The 18,839-nt window shown below is 53.1% G+C and overlaps 1 protein-coding gene across 1 annotated transcript in view; it reads right to left on the bottom strand.

Annotated features, from left to right (window-relative positions):
• Positions 1-16,681, bottom strand: part of OBSCN (obscurin, cytoskeletal calmodulin and titin-interacting RhoGEF) — a 124,256-nt gene extending 107,575 nt beyond the window's left edge. Inside the window, exons 1-11 of the mRNA XM_060197425.1 lie at positions 15,645-16,681; positions 13,720-13,989; positions 12,903-13,163; positions 11,821-12,120; positions 10,022-10,288; positions 9,133-9,408; positions 8,565-8,840; positions 6,808-7,083; positions 5,783-6,058; positions 4,755-5,030; positions 3,729-4,004 (exon numbers count right to left, since the gene is read on the bottom strand). Of these exons, the coding sequence (XP_060053408.1) occupies positions 3,729-4,004; positions 4,755-5,030; positions 5,783-6,058; positions 6,808-7,083; positions 8,565-8,840; positions 9,133-9,408; positions 10,022-10,288; positions 11,821-12,120; positions 12,903-13,163; positions 13,720-13,989; positions 15,645-16,632 (3,742 nt within the window). The 5' untranslated portion in view covers positions 16,633-16,681. The remainder of the gene's footprint in view (positions 1-3,728; positions 4,005-4,754; positions 5,031-5,782; positions 6,059-6,807; positions 7,084-8,564; positions 8,841-9,132; positions 9,409-10,021; positions 10,289-11,820; positions 12,121-12,902; positions 13,164-13,719; positions 13,990-15,644) is intronic.
• Positions 16,682-18,839: the final 2,158 nt, after the last annotated feature.

The following is an 18,839-nucleotide window of genomic DNA, read 5'->3' as shown; positions in this document are numbered from 1 at the left end:
CCTGACACAAAAGGGCAATAGAGGAATATTGAAAATGGTATGTTCACATACAGTAAAAAAATCTGATAAAGCAAGGTAGACATGCGGCTTCCTGGGCCGGTGGGTGTGGGGGTGGGTGGGTGGGATGGGACACAGTCTTTTGGTAGTGGGAATGGTGTTTATGTACACTCCCAGTAAAGTGTAGTCATATAAATCACTAGTTAATTAATATGAGAGGGAAAAAATTAATTGTATGTCTTGAAGTTTTTAAAACACAGACTGAGTCTTCTTAATATATAGGCTGTGTATTTGATATGCGGACTCTCTCAAAAGCCTAGACCAAGTAGATCAGAGGCAACCAGTGGCACAGCTATTTACAAGATACTGGGTACTATACAGCAAACCCTAACAAAAGGACTTTTCAAAGTTAACCCAATTACCAAATAATGTGATGATAACATTAACTATCCACTGTCTTTTTGAACCCTAAGACAGCAGGAACCTCACATTTCCACTATAGAGCCTATATTTCTCCCAGTCCTGGAACCTTAGGATAGGGCCCACTTTGCCGCATGCCTCTCCCAATCCATATCAAATAATATTGCATCAGCCGATCGCAACCTAATCAACGCAACGATTGCCACCTCAACATGCTTCAGCTCAGACTGTGTCCAGAGACTTCAGGTATGGAATGACAACCCTTCAGCTTCATTATTCGGGTGAGACCTTTCCTTTCATAGCATTCTCTAATTCTATCCCAGGTGGATCACTTTCTAACAAAGTCCCAAAACCTAGATATACACCAGGTTCTGTGAGAGAGAGCATATATTCACATGTATCCATAAACAAGTGCAAAATATGTACCTGAAAGCAGAAGTACACTAGAGTTTGCAGCAAGTACCCCCCCAACACTTCCTCTCCACCCACTATTCCAACTTTTGGGTCCATGACTGCTCAACAATTTGTTTGGCTTTGTATGTTAACTCTCTTTTCAGCCACCAGGTTCCAGATGCCATCAGGATGCTGGCCAGGCTTCCCTGGACTGAAGACCCCACCAATGTGTCCTGGAGCTCCACTTCCCCAGAGACGCACCCTACTAGGGAAAGAGAGAGGCAGACTGGGAGTATGGACTGACCAGTCAACGCCCATGTTCAGTGGGGAAGCAATTACAGAAGCCAGACCTTCCACCTTCTGCAACCCACAATGACCCTGGGTCCATGCTCCCAGAGGGATAGAGAATGGGAAAGCTATCAGGGGAGGGGATGGGATATGGAGATTGGATGGTGGGAATTGTGTGGAGTTGTACCCCTTCTACCCTATGGTTTTGTTAATTTATCCTTTCTTAAATAAAAAATAAATTAAAAAAAAGAAAATGGTATGTTCACATACAGTAAAAAAATCTGATAAAGCAACTATCGAAACTAACCCAGTAGGTGGCATATTTCCTGGTATAGCTTCATAATAACACATAAAATTTTTTTCATTTAAATTTCCCGAAAGAAAATTTTCTCTGCCAGTGCGCTCATCAACTTGGTCAATGAAGTAACTAACAATAAAATTAAAGTAAGTATAAAGATAACATAGGTTCTAAATAATCTCTTGCAGAAAACAGAAGAAAAGGGAACATTTCCAGTATTTCCAAAAGTAATCCTGCTACCAAAATCTAACAAAGATAATGTAAGAAAACTACAAACCCAAATCCTAATGAGCATGAATGCAAAAACAGTCACTAATCTCACATTGACTCCTGTGATATGTAGAGAGAATAACATGCCTTTAAAAAGGGACTTCTTCTACCCTAGGAATTCAAGGCTGGTTCAATATTCTTAAATAATTTATAGACAATTTATTAAAAATGGTAAAATAGCCTTTTCAAAAAATCTCTCCTCCATAAAAGCAATTAAAACACTTGTAGAAGTTGTTGGAACTATTTTTTGTGGGGCTCTGGAAACTAACCAAAGACTTGCAGCAATCAGGGGATCAGATATACAAGCAACACAGCTAAATCTCAGTAAGAACCACAAGAGTATGTGGTGTTTTAACATGTATGGTTCTCATACCTGTTCCAGTGCCTGGAATACTGACAGCCCACAACATAGTGAAGCCAGCAACCTGAAAATCTCCCCACAGGGCAGAACAGGTAAAAGCTCATTCAAAGTCCCATCCCCCAGAGGATTGTCATCATTTGGTCTTCTTGGTGAGTCCCTAGAAAACTACCCTGCCCACTCTGACCCACCCATAACCTGTGCTAACAGTCCAAAATCAGGGTTTGACTCATGAAGAAAGCAGCAAACCCAAGCTAGCCACATCACCTTCATTCATCATGTACCAATGCTAAGGCAAGAAAATCAGGGACTTCAGCTTTCCCAGGCTATCTTGAGCAGGGGCATGGGCATGGGCCTCATATCAAGCTGAAGACGTGATGGGATTCTGCTGTGGGCTCATCAGCCTTCGACCTCTATGTCGACAAAAATATGAGTGGTGCACTGTGTAAAGTGAGGCATCCCCAAAATCCTCATCCATGGTCATACACCCTCTCCCAACTGTTACACCAAACACTAAAGTGGGCATTACTGTACAGGTACTCTGAGGAAAGAATTTAGGTCCTAGATGAATGAGTTAGGTCCCAAATGACCTAACCCAGCCAGATAAGTCCACAAAAGAGAGGAGATCTTCCTGGCCAAAGAGACTGAAAGCATGACAACTGGACACAGAAAAGATTCTCCACAGCTGAACTAAAGATGGGAGGGAAAATGTCAAAGTGAGTCGAGGCAGATAGCATAGTGGTCATGCAAAGAAACTCTCATGCCTGAGGCTCCAAAGTCCCAGTTTCAATCCCCTGCATCATTTGGTCTCACCATAAGCCAGAGACGAATAATGCTTTGGTAAGAGAGAGAGGGGGGAGGGAGGAATGAAAGAAGGAAGGGAGGGAGGGAGGGAGGGAAGGAGAGAGGGAGGAAGGAAGAGAGGAAGGAAGGAAGGAAGGAAGGAAGGAAGGAAGGAAGGAAGGAAGGAAGGAAGGAAGGAAAAGAAGAAAATGTTAAAGGGAACAAATTTAAGCAATAACTTGGATGAGAAAACCCAGTCATCTGGCATGCAGATTTCAACCTTTTAGATCTTGAGCAGAAACCCAGCAACAACATGCCTAGACTGTAGGCCTACAGAACCATGACTACTGAACATGCATGCATGTTCTTCCAATCCTGAATGTGACAGCTAGACCTGTGGAAACCAGTCTGTGACCATGAGACAATAAGAATTAGAAAAAATGAAAGTATCAAGTTCAGATATTGGAGCCAGAGAAAGCCTGTGCCACTGTTAAACATTCTGAAGGAGCAACACCTCCCCATTTCCACTCCCTCATCAGCATCAGGAGCTTGGAATTATGTCCACTGTAGACCTGGCTCTGCTCTACAGAATATGGAGAAGGGGACATTCTGACCTCCTGAGAACAGATTTGCACTATTATCCATAAGGAACACAAATCATGGATGGGGGTATAGTATAATGGTTATGCAAAGAGACTTTCATGCCTGAGGCTCTCAAGTCCCAGGTTCAATCCCCCAAACCATCATAAGCCAGAGCTGAGCAGTGCTCTGTCAAAAAAAAAAAAAAAAAAAGGAAAACAAATCACAAGGAAAGATTACAGGTTATCCATCCATAAGAGAGCGATTGAGGAACTGCAACAATAAATCAGTTCAATCGTCCCCCTCAGAGTAAATTTACACCTCCTGTATCAAAGAACTGACCTTTGACATCCAGGCGGAAAGAGACCTTCTGGCCCCCGGCCTCACAGCTGTACTCCCCAGCATCTGCCTTCCCTGCCTGCTGCATCACCAGCCTCCTTGAGCAGCCCTGGGCCTCCACACGCACTTTGGAGCTGGAACTCAGCTTCTTCCCATCCTTGTACCATGTTACTTCTGTCTGGGTCTGGGCCACCTCACAGCTCAGTGTGGCGCTGGCCCCCACCTCAGTCTGCACCTCATTGCATGCCTGCTGCTCCTTGACAAACACCACCTTGGGTTCTGGGGACAGAGAGGGAGGGACACAAAGGGTCAGACACCATCTAAGGCATGAAGGCAGCTCTTGGGGACAGAAGGCCTACACAGGGAGGCAGGGGACAGGGAACTTCCCAAGCTCAGCACTAGCTGTGTGGCTAGAATAAATCCCACCTCCCTTGTAGCATAAGTCACTTGTCCCCTGTACACTCTAACTCAGCTCAGGAGGGCTCTTCTGACATCTGCGCTCAACCAGGTGTGCCACCTCCTGGCCCCATGAGGGCTCTTCTAGAGGGAGATGGTTAAGATTTTAACCTTGGTGTTTACATTTGAGTTGCCTATAATTTTAATTCTTCTTCCTTTTCTTGACAGACTTTGAATATTAATGTATTGACAATGGCATGGAGAACAGCAACTGGCAGCTGCCAAGACAGCTGACAGAAGGAACTTCACCTGCCCATAGAAACCTGTGGCCAGCCTCAGCACCCAGGTACAGGGTACAGAAAGAGTCCCAGACACCAAGGAACACTCAGAAAGCTCTGATCACTGCTAGGAAAATAAGACTGTGCACTGCTGTGTGGAAACACCATCCAGGGGATGTAGGAACACACTATGCCTTCTGCTGACACCATGTGGACCAGACTCCTGACTCAGCTATGGACAGGAACATGAGAGATGGGAGAGTGGAAGGATGGCAGAGGTGAGTGATGGAGAATAAGGGGCCAATTCCATCATCAGCTGCAAACAAAGCTAACTTAGCACCCTCATATAACTGACCTTTGACATCCAGGTGGAAGGAGACCTTCTGGCCCCCGGCCTCACAGCTGTACTCCCCAGCATCTGCCTTCCCCGCCTGCTGCACCACCAGCCTCCTCGAGCAGCCCTGGGCCTCCACACGCACTCTGGAGCTGGAACTCAGCTTCTTCCCATCCTTGTACCATGTCACTTCTGTCTGGGTCTGGGCCACCTCACAGCTCAGTGTGGCGCTGGCCCCCACCTCAGCCTGCACCTCATTGCGTGCCTGCTGATCCTTGGCAAACACCACCTTGGGTTCTGGGGACAGAGAGGGAGGGACACAAAGGGTCAGACACCATCTAAGGCATGAAGGCAGCTCTTGGGGACAGAAGGCCTACACAGGGAGGCAAGGGACAGGGAACTTCCCAGGCTCAGCACTAGCTGTGTGGCTAGAATAAATCCCACCTCCCTTGTAGCATAAGTCACATGTCCCCTGTACACTCTGACTCAGCTCAGGAGGGCTCTTCTGACATGTGCGCTGAAACAGGTGCGCCACCTCCTGGCCCCATGAGGGCTCTTCTAGAGGGAGATGTTAGGATTTTAACCTTGGTGTTTACATTTGAGTTGCCTGTAATTTTAATTCTTCTTCCTTTCCTTGACAGACTTTGAATATTAATGTCCTGACAATGGCATGGAGAACGGCAACTGGCAACTGGCAGCTGCCAAGACAGCTGACAGAAGGAACTTCACCTGCCCATAGAAACCTGTGGCCAGCCTCAGCACCCAGGTACAGGGTACAGAAAGAGTCCCAGACACCAAGGAACACTCAGAAAGCTCTGATCACTGCTAGGAAAGTAAGACTATGCACTGCTGTGTGGAAACACCACCCAGGGGATGTAGGAACACACTATGCCTCCTGCTGACACCATGTGGACCAGACTCCTACTCAGCTATGGACAGGAACATGAGAGATGGGAGAGTGGAAGGATGGCAGAGGTGAGAGATGGAGAAAGGGCCAATTCCATCATCAGCTGCAAACAAAGCTAACTTAGCACCCTCAAATAACTGACCTTTGACATCCAGGCGAAAGGAGACCTTCTGGCCCCCGGCCTCACAGCTGTACTCCCCAGCATCTGCCTTCCCCGCCTGCTGCACCACCAGCCTCCTCGAGCAGCCCTGGGCCTCCACACGCACTCTGGAGCTGGAACTCAGCTTCTTCCCATCCTTGTACCATGTCACTTCTGTCTGGGTCTGGGCCACCTCACAGCTCAGTGTGGCGCTGGCCCCCACCTCAGCCTGCACCTCATTGCGTGCCTGCTGATCCTTGGCAAACACCACCTTGGGTTCTGGGGACAGAGAGGGAGGGACACAAAGGGTCAGACACCATCTAAGGCATGAAGGCAGCTCTTGGGGACAGAAGGCCTACACAGGGAGGCAAGGGACAGGGAACTTCCCAGGCTCAGCACTAGCTGTGTGGCTAAAATAAATCCCACCTCCCTTGTAGCATAAGTCACATGTCCCCTGTACACTCTGACTCAGCTCAGGAGGGCTCTTCTGACATCTGCGCTCAACCAGGTGTGCCACCTCCTGGCCCCATGAGGGCTCTTCTAGAGGGAGATGGTTAAGATTTTAACCTTGGTGTTTACATTTAAGTTGCCTGTAATTTTAATTCTTCTTCCTTTCCTTGACAGACTTTGAATATTAATGTCCTGACAATGGCATGGAGAACGGCAACTGGCAGCTGCCAAGACAACTGACAGAAGGAAGTTCACCTGCCCATAGAAACCTGTGGCCAGCCTCAGCACCCAGGTACAGGGTACAGAAAGAGTCCCAGACACCAAGGAACACTCAAAAAGCTCTGATCACTGCTAGGAAAGTAAGACTGTGCACTGCTGTGTGGAAACACCACCCAGGAGATGTAGGAACACACTATGCCTTCTGCTGACACCATGTGGACCAGACTCCTACTCAGCTATGGACAGGAACATGGGAGGTGGGAGAGTGTAAGGATGGCAGAGGTGAGTGATGGAGAATAAGGGGCCAATTCCATCATCAGCTGCAAACAAAGCTAACTTAGCACCCCCAAAGAGCTGACCTTTGACATCCAGGCGAAAGGAGACCTTCTGGCCCCCGGCCTCACAGCTGTACTCCCCAGCATCTGCCTTCCCCGCCTGCTGCACCACCAGCCTCCTTGAGCAGCCCTGGGCCTCCACACGCACTCTGGAGCTGGAACTCAGCTTCTTCCCATCCTTGTACCATGTCACTTCTATCTGGGCCTGGGCCACCTGACAGTTCAGTGTGGCGCTGGCCCCTGCCTCAGCCTGCACCTCACTGTGTGCCTGCTGCTCCTGGGCAAACCCTGCTGGCAGCTCTGGGGACAAAAAAAAAAAAAAGGACTGAGGGTGAAAGCCCTGGCTCAGATGAGTTTTGGAGCCACAACAAAATTATGTTTTAGAGCTAGGAAGCCTCGAGAATTTTAGGTTACCCCCTGTGAAGCCCTTCATGAAGACAGGTGCCCCCATAATCTCACCCCTCCCTGGTAAGGGTGTAGCAGCCTCAGCACCATGCTAGGTGGCTGGGCTAACTCCCTGGGGACAGTCTGGAATGTGGAAGTTGACTGGGGACAGTTTGGGATAGAGTTGGAGTAAGAATTTGATATGATGGTCCTAAGGTTTCTAGAAAGCTCCAGGGTCTCAGAGTCACCAGTACTCTCATCTAGCCTTACAAAGACACACCTAGTGTCTCTGGGTCTACTCAGCCTCCTTTTTGGCTTAAAATGGGAATAAAGCTTCAAAATTATTATTTAAAAAAAAGTGTCAGGCAGTAGTGCAACCAGTTGAGAATAAACATTACCATTAACAGGGACCCAGGTTCAAGTCCCTGCTTCCCACCTGCAAAAGGGAAGCTTCATGAGCAGTGAAGCAAGGCTTCAGATCTATCTCTCTCCCTCTCTATCTCCCCTTCACCTCTCAATTTCTTTCTATCCTGACAAATAAAAAAAGAAAGTTGCCACACAGACTGGGAAGTGGCACAGTGGATAAGAGATTGGACTCTCAAGCACAAGGTCCTGAGCTCAGTCCTCAGCATCACCTATGCCAGAGTGATGCTCTGCTTTGAGTTCTTATTTCTCTCTCTTTCTCTCTCTCTCTCCTCTTTCCTCTCTCTCTCATTAATTAAAAAAAAACTAGTTTTAATTTAAAAAAAAAAAACAGTAACAGGCCCTGACCTAGCGAAACACAGTCAACCAGGGCTAGGGAGATAGCATAATGATTATACAAAAAGATTTCATACCTGAGTCACCAAAGGTCCCAGGTTTGATCCTCAACACCACCATCAGCCAGAGCTAAGCAGTGCTCTGGTTAAAATAAAAATAATGGTCTGGGAGGTGGCTCAGTGAATAAATCCCTCGACTTTCAACATGAGGTTCTGAGTTCAGCCCCCTACAGCACATGTACCAGACTGATGTCTGGTTCTTTCTCTGTGTGTGTCCTCCTATCTTTCTCATTAATAATAAATTAACAAATATTTAAAAATAAATACAAAAGTAAATTTTTTATTAAAAATATCAATCAAGGACCTGTGTGGCTGAGAAAACCTGGAACAAGACATACAGGGAAGGGGAACTGGACAGGGAGACGAGATCCTCTAAAACCAATTTCAAACCCTTCTTTTATTTCCCACACTTGCACTCTTTCACCTATTTATATACAAGTGTATTGTGTTGTTTATTTTTCCCAACTCATGAAGCAACTGCCTCCACCCAGCATTTGCAGAAGAAATGCCAGCTGAGGCAGCTCAGCCTCACCAGTGCCAGAAGCCACCCACCAAGCCCAGGAGACAGTGGGCGCTCACCCTGGACCCGCAGCTGGAAGTCTATGGAATCCTCGCCTGCACGGCAGGAGTAGGTGCCCTGGTCCTGCCTGGTGACAGAGGTGGCCACCAGCCGGTGCCACGTGCCCTCGTCCTCCTGTGTGAAATGCTGGCTGGAGCGGGCAATCTCCTTGCCATCCTTGTACCAGCGCACGCGCATCTGGGCCTCAGAGGTCTGGCACTCAAAGCGGGCAGGACCCCCGGCCACAGCATCCACGTAACTACCAGTGGTGTCCTTGTGCAAGAAGGAGGTGAGGCCTGCAAGCATGCAGGGAAGTCAGGGTTGTTGCTGAGCCCTGGCTCTCCCTTGGCTTGAAGGATGGAGGTGATCAGGGCTTCAGGACCACACAGTACCCCAGCCCAGGGCCCCTCTAGAAACAGGGCCCAGTGTCCCTGAGGAAGCTCCTCACAGAAGCTAGCAGGGTCCCCATCTCTACCGTCTCAAGAGATCAACAAGACTGGCTGCCCCCAACCCCCATGGGTGTTAAGATTCACAGCTCCACCTGCCTTGACCCCCGGAGTTTGGGGGGCAGGGCACAGTGGGGGTCACCTTGCACAGAGAGCTGGTAGGCCAGGTGGTCCCCACGGCTGATGCACTCGTAGAGGCCAGCATCGTCTCGTACCACGTCCCGCACCAGAAGCACCCGCCGCCCAGCCACCGCCTGCACCTCGTACTTGGGGCCTGGGGGCAGTGCACGGCCATCCTTCAGCCATGTCACAGCTGCGGCCTGGTCTGACAGCTCTGCCAGCAGCTCTGCCTCCTCGTGCAGCCGGGCCAGCACCTCCCGGGCAGCTGTCGGATGCTTGGGGCTCAGTCCTGGAGCCGCTGGGTGCCAGAGACAGGTGAACAGAGGGGAGTAGACAGAGTGGTGTTGAGTGGAGGAGAGGACAAAGGAGATGTAGACAGATGAGAGAGTGGGCAGAGGAGGGAGCAGACAAAGGGGTGTAGATGAGGAAGTGTGGACAGAGAAGCAGTAGACAGAAAGGTAAGGACAGAGTGGAAGTAGATGGAGGGATGTGTATGGGTTGTGGACAGAGGTACATGGATCAATGGGGAAGGAATTAAAATGTATGAAGCAGGGAGTGAGAAAAGGTATATGGACAGAGACGACACAACAAAAAAGATTATGGGCAATGAGGGGAGGGGGGACAGAAAGAAGCAGAAAAGGAAGAGACAGGATAAGATGTGGAAAGCAAAAAGTAACCAGAGACAGAAATTAGGGGGTTGGGGGGACAGAAGGAGATTGAAATTCTGCACCATAGGGAGCTTTCCAGCACCTCCTCTACCCATGCCCTGTGGGGCACCACCTCACCTGCCCCACCATTTGGCCCCACCTTACCCAGGTGACTAGCCCACAGGACCCTCTGAAGCCCCAAAGACCATACTGCCACCACCCCCAAGAGGAAAACAGGCTCATGAGGCTCTGGTGCTGCCCTACCTCGGACCTCCATTTTGATGCTGCTCTCGATGCCATTGGCCATGAACTTGAGCTCGGCGCCATGCAGGCTGGCAGGCACCCGGCGGATGGTGAGGGCATGCCGGGTGCCATCACACTGGATCACATACATGCTGCTGGACTTCAGGGCCCGTCCATCCAGGAACCACTCACCCACTGAGACCAGACTGAGGTCCACAGAGAAGGTCACCTCACCACCTTCCACAATCTCCATGGCCTTCAGAGGTGTCTTCACTGCCAGCTGGGGGGCTGTGGAGTGTGGACTTCAGAAAATAGTGAAGGACCCTGCCCTCCCCCCTCTCCTGATTCAAAGCTTAGGCCCAAATGCCTTCTCCTTCAGGAAGCCTGGCAGGCAGGTCCACTGTCACCACAAATCAGTGGGTCTGGCACAAAATAGGGATGAGTTAGAACCACTGAGAACCCACACACCTAGCAGTATTGTATGGTGGTGGTAATGACTGTGGGGGGGGGGTTGCCTCCATAGTCTAATCCCCTAGGGTTGATGGACAGAGATGAATTCCCAAGGTCCTGAGTCTTGTCTCAGGGACCCCTCCCCTACCTACAGAGAAGGCCCCAAAAGATAAAAATAAGACTCATTCAAAGTGATATATGCACTCCCATGTTCACAGTAGCATTATCCACAATAGCCAAAATGTGGAAACAGCCAAAATGCTTTTCAGCAGATAACTGTATTTTAAAAAGTTGTGGGATTTAATGCTTTTCAGCCGCCAAGTTGCAGATGCTACCATGATGCCAACCTGATTTCCCCAGGCAGACAACCTCACTAATGTGTCCTGAAACCCTGCCTTTCTAGAGCCCTGCCCCACTAGGGAAAGAGAGAGACAGGCTGAGAGTATGGATCAACCTGCCAATGTCCATGTCCAGTGGAGAAACAATTACAGAAGCCAAACCTCCCACCTTCTGAACCCCATAATGATCCTAGGTCCATGCTCCCAGATGGATAAAGAATAGAAAAGCCCTTCCAATGGAGGGGATGGGATATGGAACTCTGCTGGTGGGAATTGTGTGAAATTGTACCCCCTCTTATCCTATGGTCTTGTCGATCATTATTCAAATTTTAAAAAAAGTTATGGGACATATACTCAACAGAGTATTAGTCAGCAATAGAAAAAAATGTTACTGTGTTCTTTAGGATAAAATGGATGGGGAAGTGGAGATTATGCTTAGGAAAGTTAGCAAGGAGGCAAAGGACTACTGAATGATTTCACTCATATGCAGAATATAAAGAACTGAACACAGCAATGTGAAAAAAATCAACTCATACCTATGACTGTGGGAGAACTATAGTGGTTATCTAAGGGGGTGGAGGACACAAACCCTTGGTGATGGGAGTGGTGAGAAATTATACTCCTAAAATAATAATAAAATAAAATCTAGGCGCTAGGCAGTGGTGCACCTGGTTAAGCTCTCACATTACAGCACACAAGGACCCAGGTTCAAGTCCCTGGTCCCCCCCTGCAGGTAGAAAGCTTCCCAAGTGGTGAAGCAGGGCTGCAGGTGTCTTTCTGACTCCCTTTCTAACTACTCCTCCCCTCTCAATTTCTGTCTCTATTTAATAAATAAATAATTAAATATAAGAATAAAAATATAATTAAAAAATAAAATAAAATTTAAAATTTTTGTTAAAATCCAGAGAAGGGTCCTTGGGGCCCCAACCCCAATAACGAAACTCCAGGGATCACTCTGGCCTCAACCAGCACAGCTGGATCTGCTGTAGCTCTGGGTGGCTGAGTGGAGCTGGTCCTTGTGCACACACTTACTCAGGTGGATGGTCCCTGGGAACTCGACATAGGGGCTCTGGCCAAAGCTGTTCACAGCTGACACCCGGAACTGGAAGTCCCCTTCCTGGGTCACGCCAGACACAGTCAGCTCGGTCGTGGCCACCCACTCCATCTCGTGGCACCGGCTCCAGGCATAGGCACCGAGTCGCCGCTTCTCCACCAGGTAGCCATCGATGGTGACCCCGCGGGGAGGTGGTGACCAGGCAAGGGTCACAGAGCCCTCTGTCCTGGACTTCACCACAGGGCCTTCTGGGGCGTGCAGGGGCGGCTTCCTGGGGGCTGGGGGAGCACAGGGTGACATCACTGACTGGGAACCTCCCCTCCCTTGGGCTCTGGGCTCAGGGTTGAGGGGAGAATCACTGGATTGGCAGCCCTGCTCTGGCGGCCTGGAATGGTCACAGCCTCAGGGGGCTGCCCGCCTGAGAGGCCAGTCCAAGGTCTACCGCCACTGGAGGGTCACTACAAGCTGTCCCCAAGGCCTGGGGGCAGGCTCCTTTCTATCTCGGGTGGGATAATGGTGGATTCCACCTGGGGGGGGATAATGCTGGATTCCATCTTGGGTGGGATAATGGATTCTATCTGGGGGAGGATAATGCTGGATTCCATCTTGGGTGGGATAATGGATTCTATCTGGGGGAGGATAATGGTGGATTCCATCTCGGGTGGGATAATGGTGGATTCTACCTGGGGGGAGATAATGGTGGATTCCATCTGGAAGGGGGATAATGCTGGATTCCATCTCCGGTGGGATAATGGATTCTATCTGGGGGAGGATAATGGTGGATTCCATCTCCGGTGGGATAATGGTGGGTTCCAGGCCCAAGTCCTGAGGCAACACTTTCCCCCAACAAAGGGCCGGACCCTGGGGCTGCTCAGGGAAGGAGCCTGTCACCAGTCTAAGTCTCCACACCAAACGGTTAAGGCAGTTGTGGCCACACACCACTCCCCTCGCGCTTCTGGAACACGTCAGATTTTTTTTAGGCGGGGAGACACACCAGGTTCTTTTTTCCCTCGGTACAGCTCGACCCTGGTGAGCTGAGGGCGAGAAGGGGCGCCCTTACCCGACACACAGAACCGGGTGGAAGTGCGGCAGTCCCCGGCCACGAAGGCCACCTCGCCCACGTCCTCCAGGCTGCACTGGGCGATGGTGAGCGTGTGGCACATCCCCTCAGACGTGATGGCCACGCGGCCCCCGGCCACCACTTCCTCCTGGTTCCGCAGCCAGTGGACTGGGCCCTCGGGCTTGGCCAGCTCCACGCAGAACATGGCCGTGTCCCCCACACGCACGGCGGTCTTCCTCGGGAGCTTTCGAGTCAGGTTGCCTGCGGTGAGCGCAGCCGGGCGACAGCCGTTCAGGTGGGATCACCCCTCCACGCGCAAGCGCGATCCTGCCCTTTCCTCACACCTCAGACCATAGGCCCCGGCCCTCCACCTGCATGTGTCTTCAGGCCCCGCCCTCGCCACAGGCCACGCCCCCTACCCTACTCCTGCCTTCAGGTCCCGCCCCCGCCACAGCCCCCCTCACACCCCCACCCCAGCCCCTTGCAGGTGCCTCTGACCCTCTCACAGGCCACGCCCCCACGATAGGCCACATGCCTCCTGACCCTTTCACGGGCCCCACTCATCTCCTCTGCGCTCGCCGCAGGCCCCGCCCCTCACCTTGCACACGCCTTCAGGCCCCGCCATAGGCCACGCCCCTCGCCCAACACTGCCTCCTAGCCCTCTCACAGGGCCCGCCCCTCTCCCCTGCACCTGCCTCTCCGCCCTGCTAAAGACCCCGCCCCCACCCACAGGCCCCGCCCCATCGCCCCCCACGCGCTTCCAGGCCCCGCCCCCTGACTTCCCCGCGCCTCGGCTTCCCAACCCGGCCCCGCCCACCTTGCACCGACAGCTCTGCCACCGTGCGGCTGCCCTCGGTGGTCTCGCAGATGTAAACGGCGTCGTCGTCCGCAGAGATGTTGTGTACGGTCAGCCGGCGCTCGGTGCCCGCCTCCTCGATGCCGTACTTGGCGCTGGCCCATAGCCGCGTCTCCTCCTTGAACCACGCGGCCTGCGTGGCCGGCTGCGCCACTTCGCAGCGGAAAGTGGCCGACTCCTTCTCCCTCACCTCCAAGTCCTGCAGCCGCTTGGTGAAGGGCACGGCGGGCTCTGCAAGGAGTCGGCAGGGGTGAGGGCCGGGGAGGCAGTGCAGGGAGAGGGGCCGAACCCCCAAGGAAGGAGTCCCTTTACCCCCAAACCGTGGAGAAGTCTGGAAGACAGCCCGCAGCTCCCTGGGGGCTCATGCTGCAACGCTGGGGCCAGAGGAGGAGCAGACCTGACCGGCCTGGGACCCCCACCCCTACTTGCCCGTCACAGTCTCCACCCAACTTCCACAAGGATTCCTGAGGGTAGTCCTTGTCCACAAACGAAGAAACTGGGGCACAGCACTGTGTCAAAGAACTGTCTGAAACCCTGTTACTGCAAGGGAGACATGGATGTGAGGCTCCCCCACATCTAGAGACTGGTCTTAGCAGTAAATGCTTCCCAAATAAAGCCTGATCATGTTGCCCACATTTTTCGCCTCAGGCCCTGCACCCCAGCAGAAGCCTGCAACAGTTCAGAACCGCCTGTGGATGCCGCCAAATACACAGTACCAGGATTTGGTCCTGCGCCTCTCCTGTTCCCCTCCTTTCCTAGGAAGACCCCCCCCCCAGGTGTCCTATGGGAGATGTGGAGGGACTGGGACACCCACAGCCTGGACTGGGCTCACATAGTCACAGGGCACCCCAATTTTCCCCCAGGGGAGGGTTGCTGGTAAGCATATCCTTTCTCTTGGGCTAGGCAGTAGTGTACCTGGTTAAACATACATAGTACTGTGCATAAGGACCGGCGTTCGAGCCCCTCTTTCCCACTGCAGCAGGGACAAGGTCTCCCTCCCTATCTCTCCCCTATCATCCCAATTTCTCTGTTTTAGCGAATAAAATTATTTTTAAAAAGGAAAAAATGGCCACCAGGGCCAGGAGCTGTGGGTTCTTAGTGTTAGCATTATGCCCCCACAATAATTTTTTTTGAAGGCCAAAAAAAAAAAAGCTTTTTTTCCTTTTCTTTTTGTTATTACAGGGTCTTCACCACTCTGGCTGACTTTTTTCTTTTCTTTTTCAAATAGAAACAGGAAAAGACACCCCCAGAGCACCCAAGCTTCCTGCAATGGAAGCCAGGCTGCAACCCCAACGACAGCTATAACAAATCAGGCGCGCTATCCAGGTGAGCTGGCTTCCCAGCCTTCTTTCTTACTCTTATGACTCAGAAAGATACCACAGGTAGGTGTTGAGATTCATCCCCTGTCCAGGCCTGCATTTTGCCAGCTTAGAAAGGTGCAAGCTGCCAACCCCTCCAAGTTCCACTGCCCAACACTGGGCAGAAGTGATCCCTGGGATGATCTCACTCATAGGCAGAAGTTGAAAAACAAGACCAGAGAGAAAAAACACTAAGCAGAACCTGGACTGGAGTTGGTGTATTGCACCAAAGTAAAAGACTCTGGGGTGGGTGGTAAAGGTCCTGGAAAAGGATGACAGAGGACCTAGTGGGGGTTGTACTGTTATGTGGAAAACTGAGAAGTGTTATGCAGGTACAAACTATTGTATTTACTGTCAAGTGTAAAACATTAATCCCCCAATAAAGGAAAAAAAACTCTTTAAAAAGTTATAATGATGTACAATTAGGGAAATAGCTAAAAAAAAAAAAAAAAAAAAAAAGTGGTCCCCAGGAGAGGGCTCCACCTGCGCCCCCACACCCTTCACCTCACCTGGCAGCACCCCGCTCACCTCGCACGACGAGCAGCACGGAGCTGTAGGTTTGGCCCACCAGATTGGAGGCAGTGCAGGTGTACAGCCCACGGTCCGACTGTTTGCAGAAGAGAATCTTGAGCACGAAGTTCTCCTGCGCGTCCTCGTACACCACGTGTCTCCGGCCCTCGGCCACCAGCTGCCCGTCCTTCTTCCACACCGTCTCGGGCTTGGGCTCGCCCGTCACGTAGCAGCTGAGGCGCGCGTGCTTGCCCTCGGTCACCGTGCAGGTGCGCGTGCCCGTGCAGGGCGGGGAGGGGGGAGCACCGTCGGCCGCGCGCATGGCCTCCCGCCGCCGCTGCAGGTGCTCCAGGAGCGCGGCCGTCGAGGCCCCAGGCGGGCCGGCAGTGTCCGCGTCTGCATCCACCGTGAGCGAGGCGTCAGCGCTGGCGGCGCCCAGGGGGTTCTCTGCACGCACCGTGTAGGTGCCACCGTCCCGGGGCCGCGCCGCCTGGATGCGCAGCGCGCTCGCCTCGCCGCTCGCCTCCACTTGCACCCGGGATGCGTCGGGCTCGCCCAGGCGCCGCCCGTCCTTGGCCCAGCTCACGGCCATGGGCGGCGAGCCGCGCACCCGGCAGCGGAAGGTGGCCTCCGCGCCCTCGCGCACGCGGATGGATGTGGGGCGCAGCAGGAAGTGGGGCGCCTGCTCGGCCACCGCCGCCTCCGAATTCACCTGCAGGCCCACGGCTGCGAAAGCCTCGCCGATGGTGTTGCGAGCGCGGCACACATACTGCCCGCTGTCGCCCAGCGCCAAGTCCAGGATGGTGAGGCGGTACAGGTCCCCGTCCTGGGCCAGGCGGAAGCGGGCGCCCGCCTCCACCGGCTGTCGGTCCTTCTCCCAGCTCACTTGCGGCGTGGGGTTGCCCACGATCTGGCAGCTCAAGGTGGCGTCCTTTCCCACCGACACCACGAAGGCCTTGGGCCGGGTCAGGAAGCGGGGCGCGCCGCTGAATGAGGAGTGGTCCATGGTGGCGGGGGGGGGGGGGGGGGGGGGCGGGGGACCTGCCAGCAGGATAGGGAGAAGGTCTGGTGGGGATAAGCACCCCACCTGTGCCCCCTCACTGCCTCCTGGTGCTTAATCCAGGGTAGAACCCTCCCAATCTTGCTTCCCGCCTCATCCATCTCTCCTCAAATGGAGCTCTCTTTCCCTGATACTCTTTCTCCCTCCTAGACAGACACCCTCTTTTAGCCATTTGGGCTCCCCCATAGGTTGTGTGTACAGACAGGGACACCAACACAAGGAGCCTTGTACCAAAGCCTGTGCCTCCTGCAGCTGCCTGGACCAGGCATACCTGGGCCTTTTCTGGGGTGCCCCTTTCCCTTTGACCCCTGATCATGGGCAGGGGGAATGCTCCTGCCTGAGTAGGAAAGGAAGGAATGAAAGTCTGGCAGGCACACAGTGGCGAGCTGAGGACAGCAGGCAGAGTCAGAAGTCCCCAGGCTGAACCCATCAGCTGGAGGTTGCATGTGGCCAGCTCCCTCCACAGCCACAATGCTCACTGAGGTGATTGGCACCTGCAGGGATGCTGGACTTTGGCACCTTGAGTGCCCATAGCCCCAAGCTGGTTCAGCCTCTGCCCACCAGACCAGCTACTCCAGCGCAAGGGGTGCTATGAGGGCTTCGATAAGAAGGTGTGCACATGGGGTGCCATGGGTCAGACATGGGCTGCCCACTATGGGGGAGCCTGATTTCCCCAGGCTCCCAGTCCTGTGATTCAGGACCTAATCCCCCTTAATCCTCAGAGGAGGCTGAGCTGGACCAGGCTGCTGACTCACTGTGTGTCAGCAACTGTGTCCCCCACTGCCCCCCTCCCCGCCCCACCACCCTGGCTGGCTTTCTGGGTTTGGAGAGGACCCGGTAGATGGCCACCTGAGTCCTGCCTCTGTGGGAACCTGCCTGGGCCTCAGCATTCCTCTGAAACCCTCTGAAAGGGCTGCTCTGTCACCAGGTCTTTGAGCTCTTCACAGCAATGCCCCCAGTCATTAGCCAGTGTGTGGGTTCCCTGAAGACAGGACACAGCATCCCCCCAGCTCAGACAGGGGCAGTGGGTCTTCTCCTCAGCAGCTGCTCTGGCTACCTCCTGGGTGGGTAGGCAGAGACCTCAATATCCTCCAAGGCTTCCAGGGGGGCTCAGGCTTGTGAGCCCCCCCCCCCAGAAAAAAAAAGTCACAGGCCCTCATAAGGCTTAGGTGAGAAGTCACTGCCTCTGAGTCCTCCTGCCAAGCTGTGGGGCTAAGGCCAGAGAGGGGCGCCCTCAGCACACCAGAGACTGTGTAGCCACCCCCTTTTGGGCACAGGGACACCTGCAACCACCTCCTGCCATAGTGGGTGCTGGGCAGCTGGACATGCAGGATGGAAACAAGAGCCTCAGGAGGGGCAGCCAGGCCAGGATCTCACCCAATCCTTCCTCAGATGCTCACCTGGGATGAATTTCTGTGTATACCCCACTTGGGGTCCTTGCCCCCCCACCAAGGAACCTCAGTTTGGCACTGGCAGAAGTCTCTCTGGGGTACAGACCCCTTGGGTCATGGCACCCTGCCCAGGAGCCCAAGGCTAATCCCTAGCCCCCCCCCCCCCACTCCACCCCTCTCTTCCAGAATACTGTCACTGTGGGTCCTCAGGAGCCCCAAACCATTTTCCAGATGAGACAGACTCCCAGCAAGACAGCAGAACTGTGGCCCCTTCCCTAAGGTCTAACCCCTCTGCCCACCACCCTGGAGGCTCCACATCTTTCCAGAACAAACTTTCAAGGGCAACTCTAGGAGTCTATCTCTCAGGCCCCTGGACACACAGGCTTCTCACACTGCAGGGGGCATTCTTCCCTGGAGTCAGGTGTCAGGGCCCCTCTGGCTGTCCCCTCTGCTGAGCCAACAGGCCCAAAATAGCCCCAGCTGTCAGCGGGCATCTATCTCAGCAGCGCTGGGGGCAGGGCCAGCCAGACCCCCAGGCCGCCCTGGGGGGCAGGGGAGCAACACAACCAAACCAGACCCCCCAATCACCTCTGTCCCCCAGAGCTGGGACCTTTAGTGGAGCTGCCCTCCAGGGGTATGGCCCCCTATAACATCTGCTCTGCCTCCTCACCTTCCTGTATCAGGGGCTGCAGGCAGGGCCCAGGCAGGGGGCTCAGATGATGGGACGGGACTGCTGGGTCTCTCTTCCTTCTGTGGGCTCAG

The sequence above is a fragment of the Erinaceus europaeus genome, chromosome 9, assembly GCF_950295315.1.
Source record: "Erinaceus europaeus chromosome 9, mEriEur2.1, whole genome shotgun sequence".
NCBI classification, from domain to species: Eukaryota; Metazoa; Chordata; class Mammalia; order Eulipotyphla; family Erinaceidae; genus Erinaceus; species Erinaceus europaeus.
This window is presented reverse-complemented; position numbering and strand designations above follow the sequence as displayed.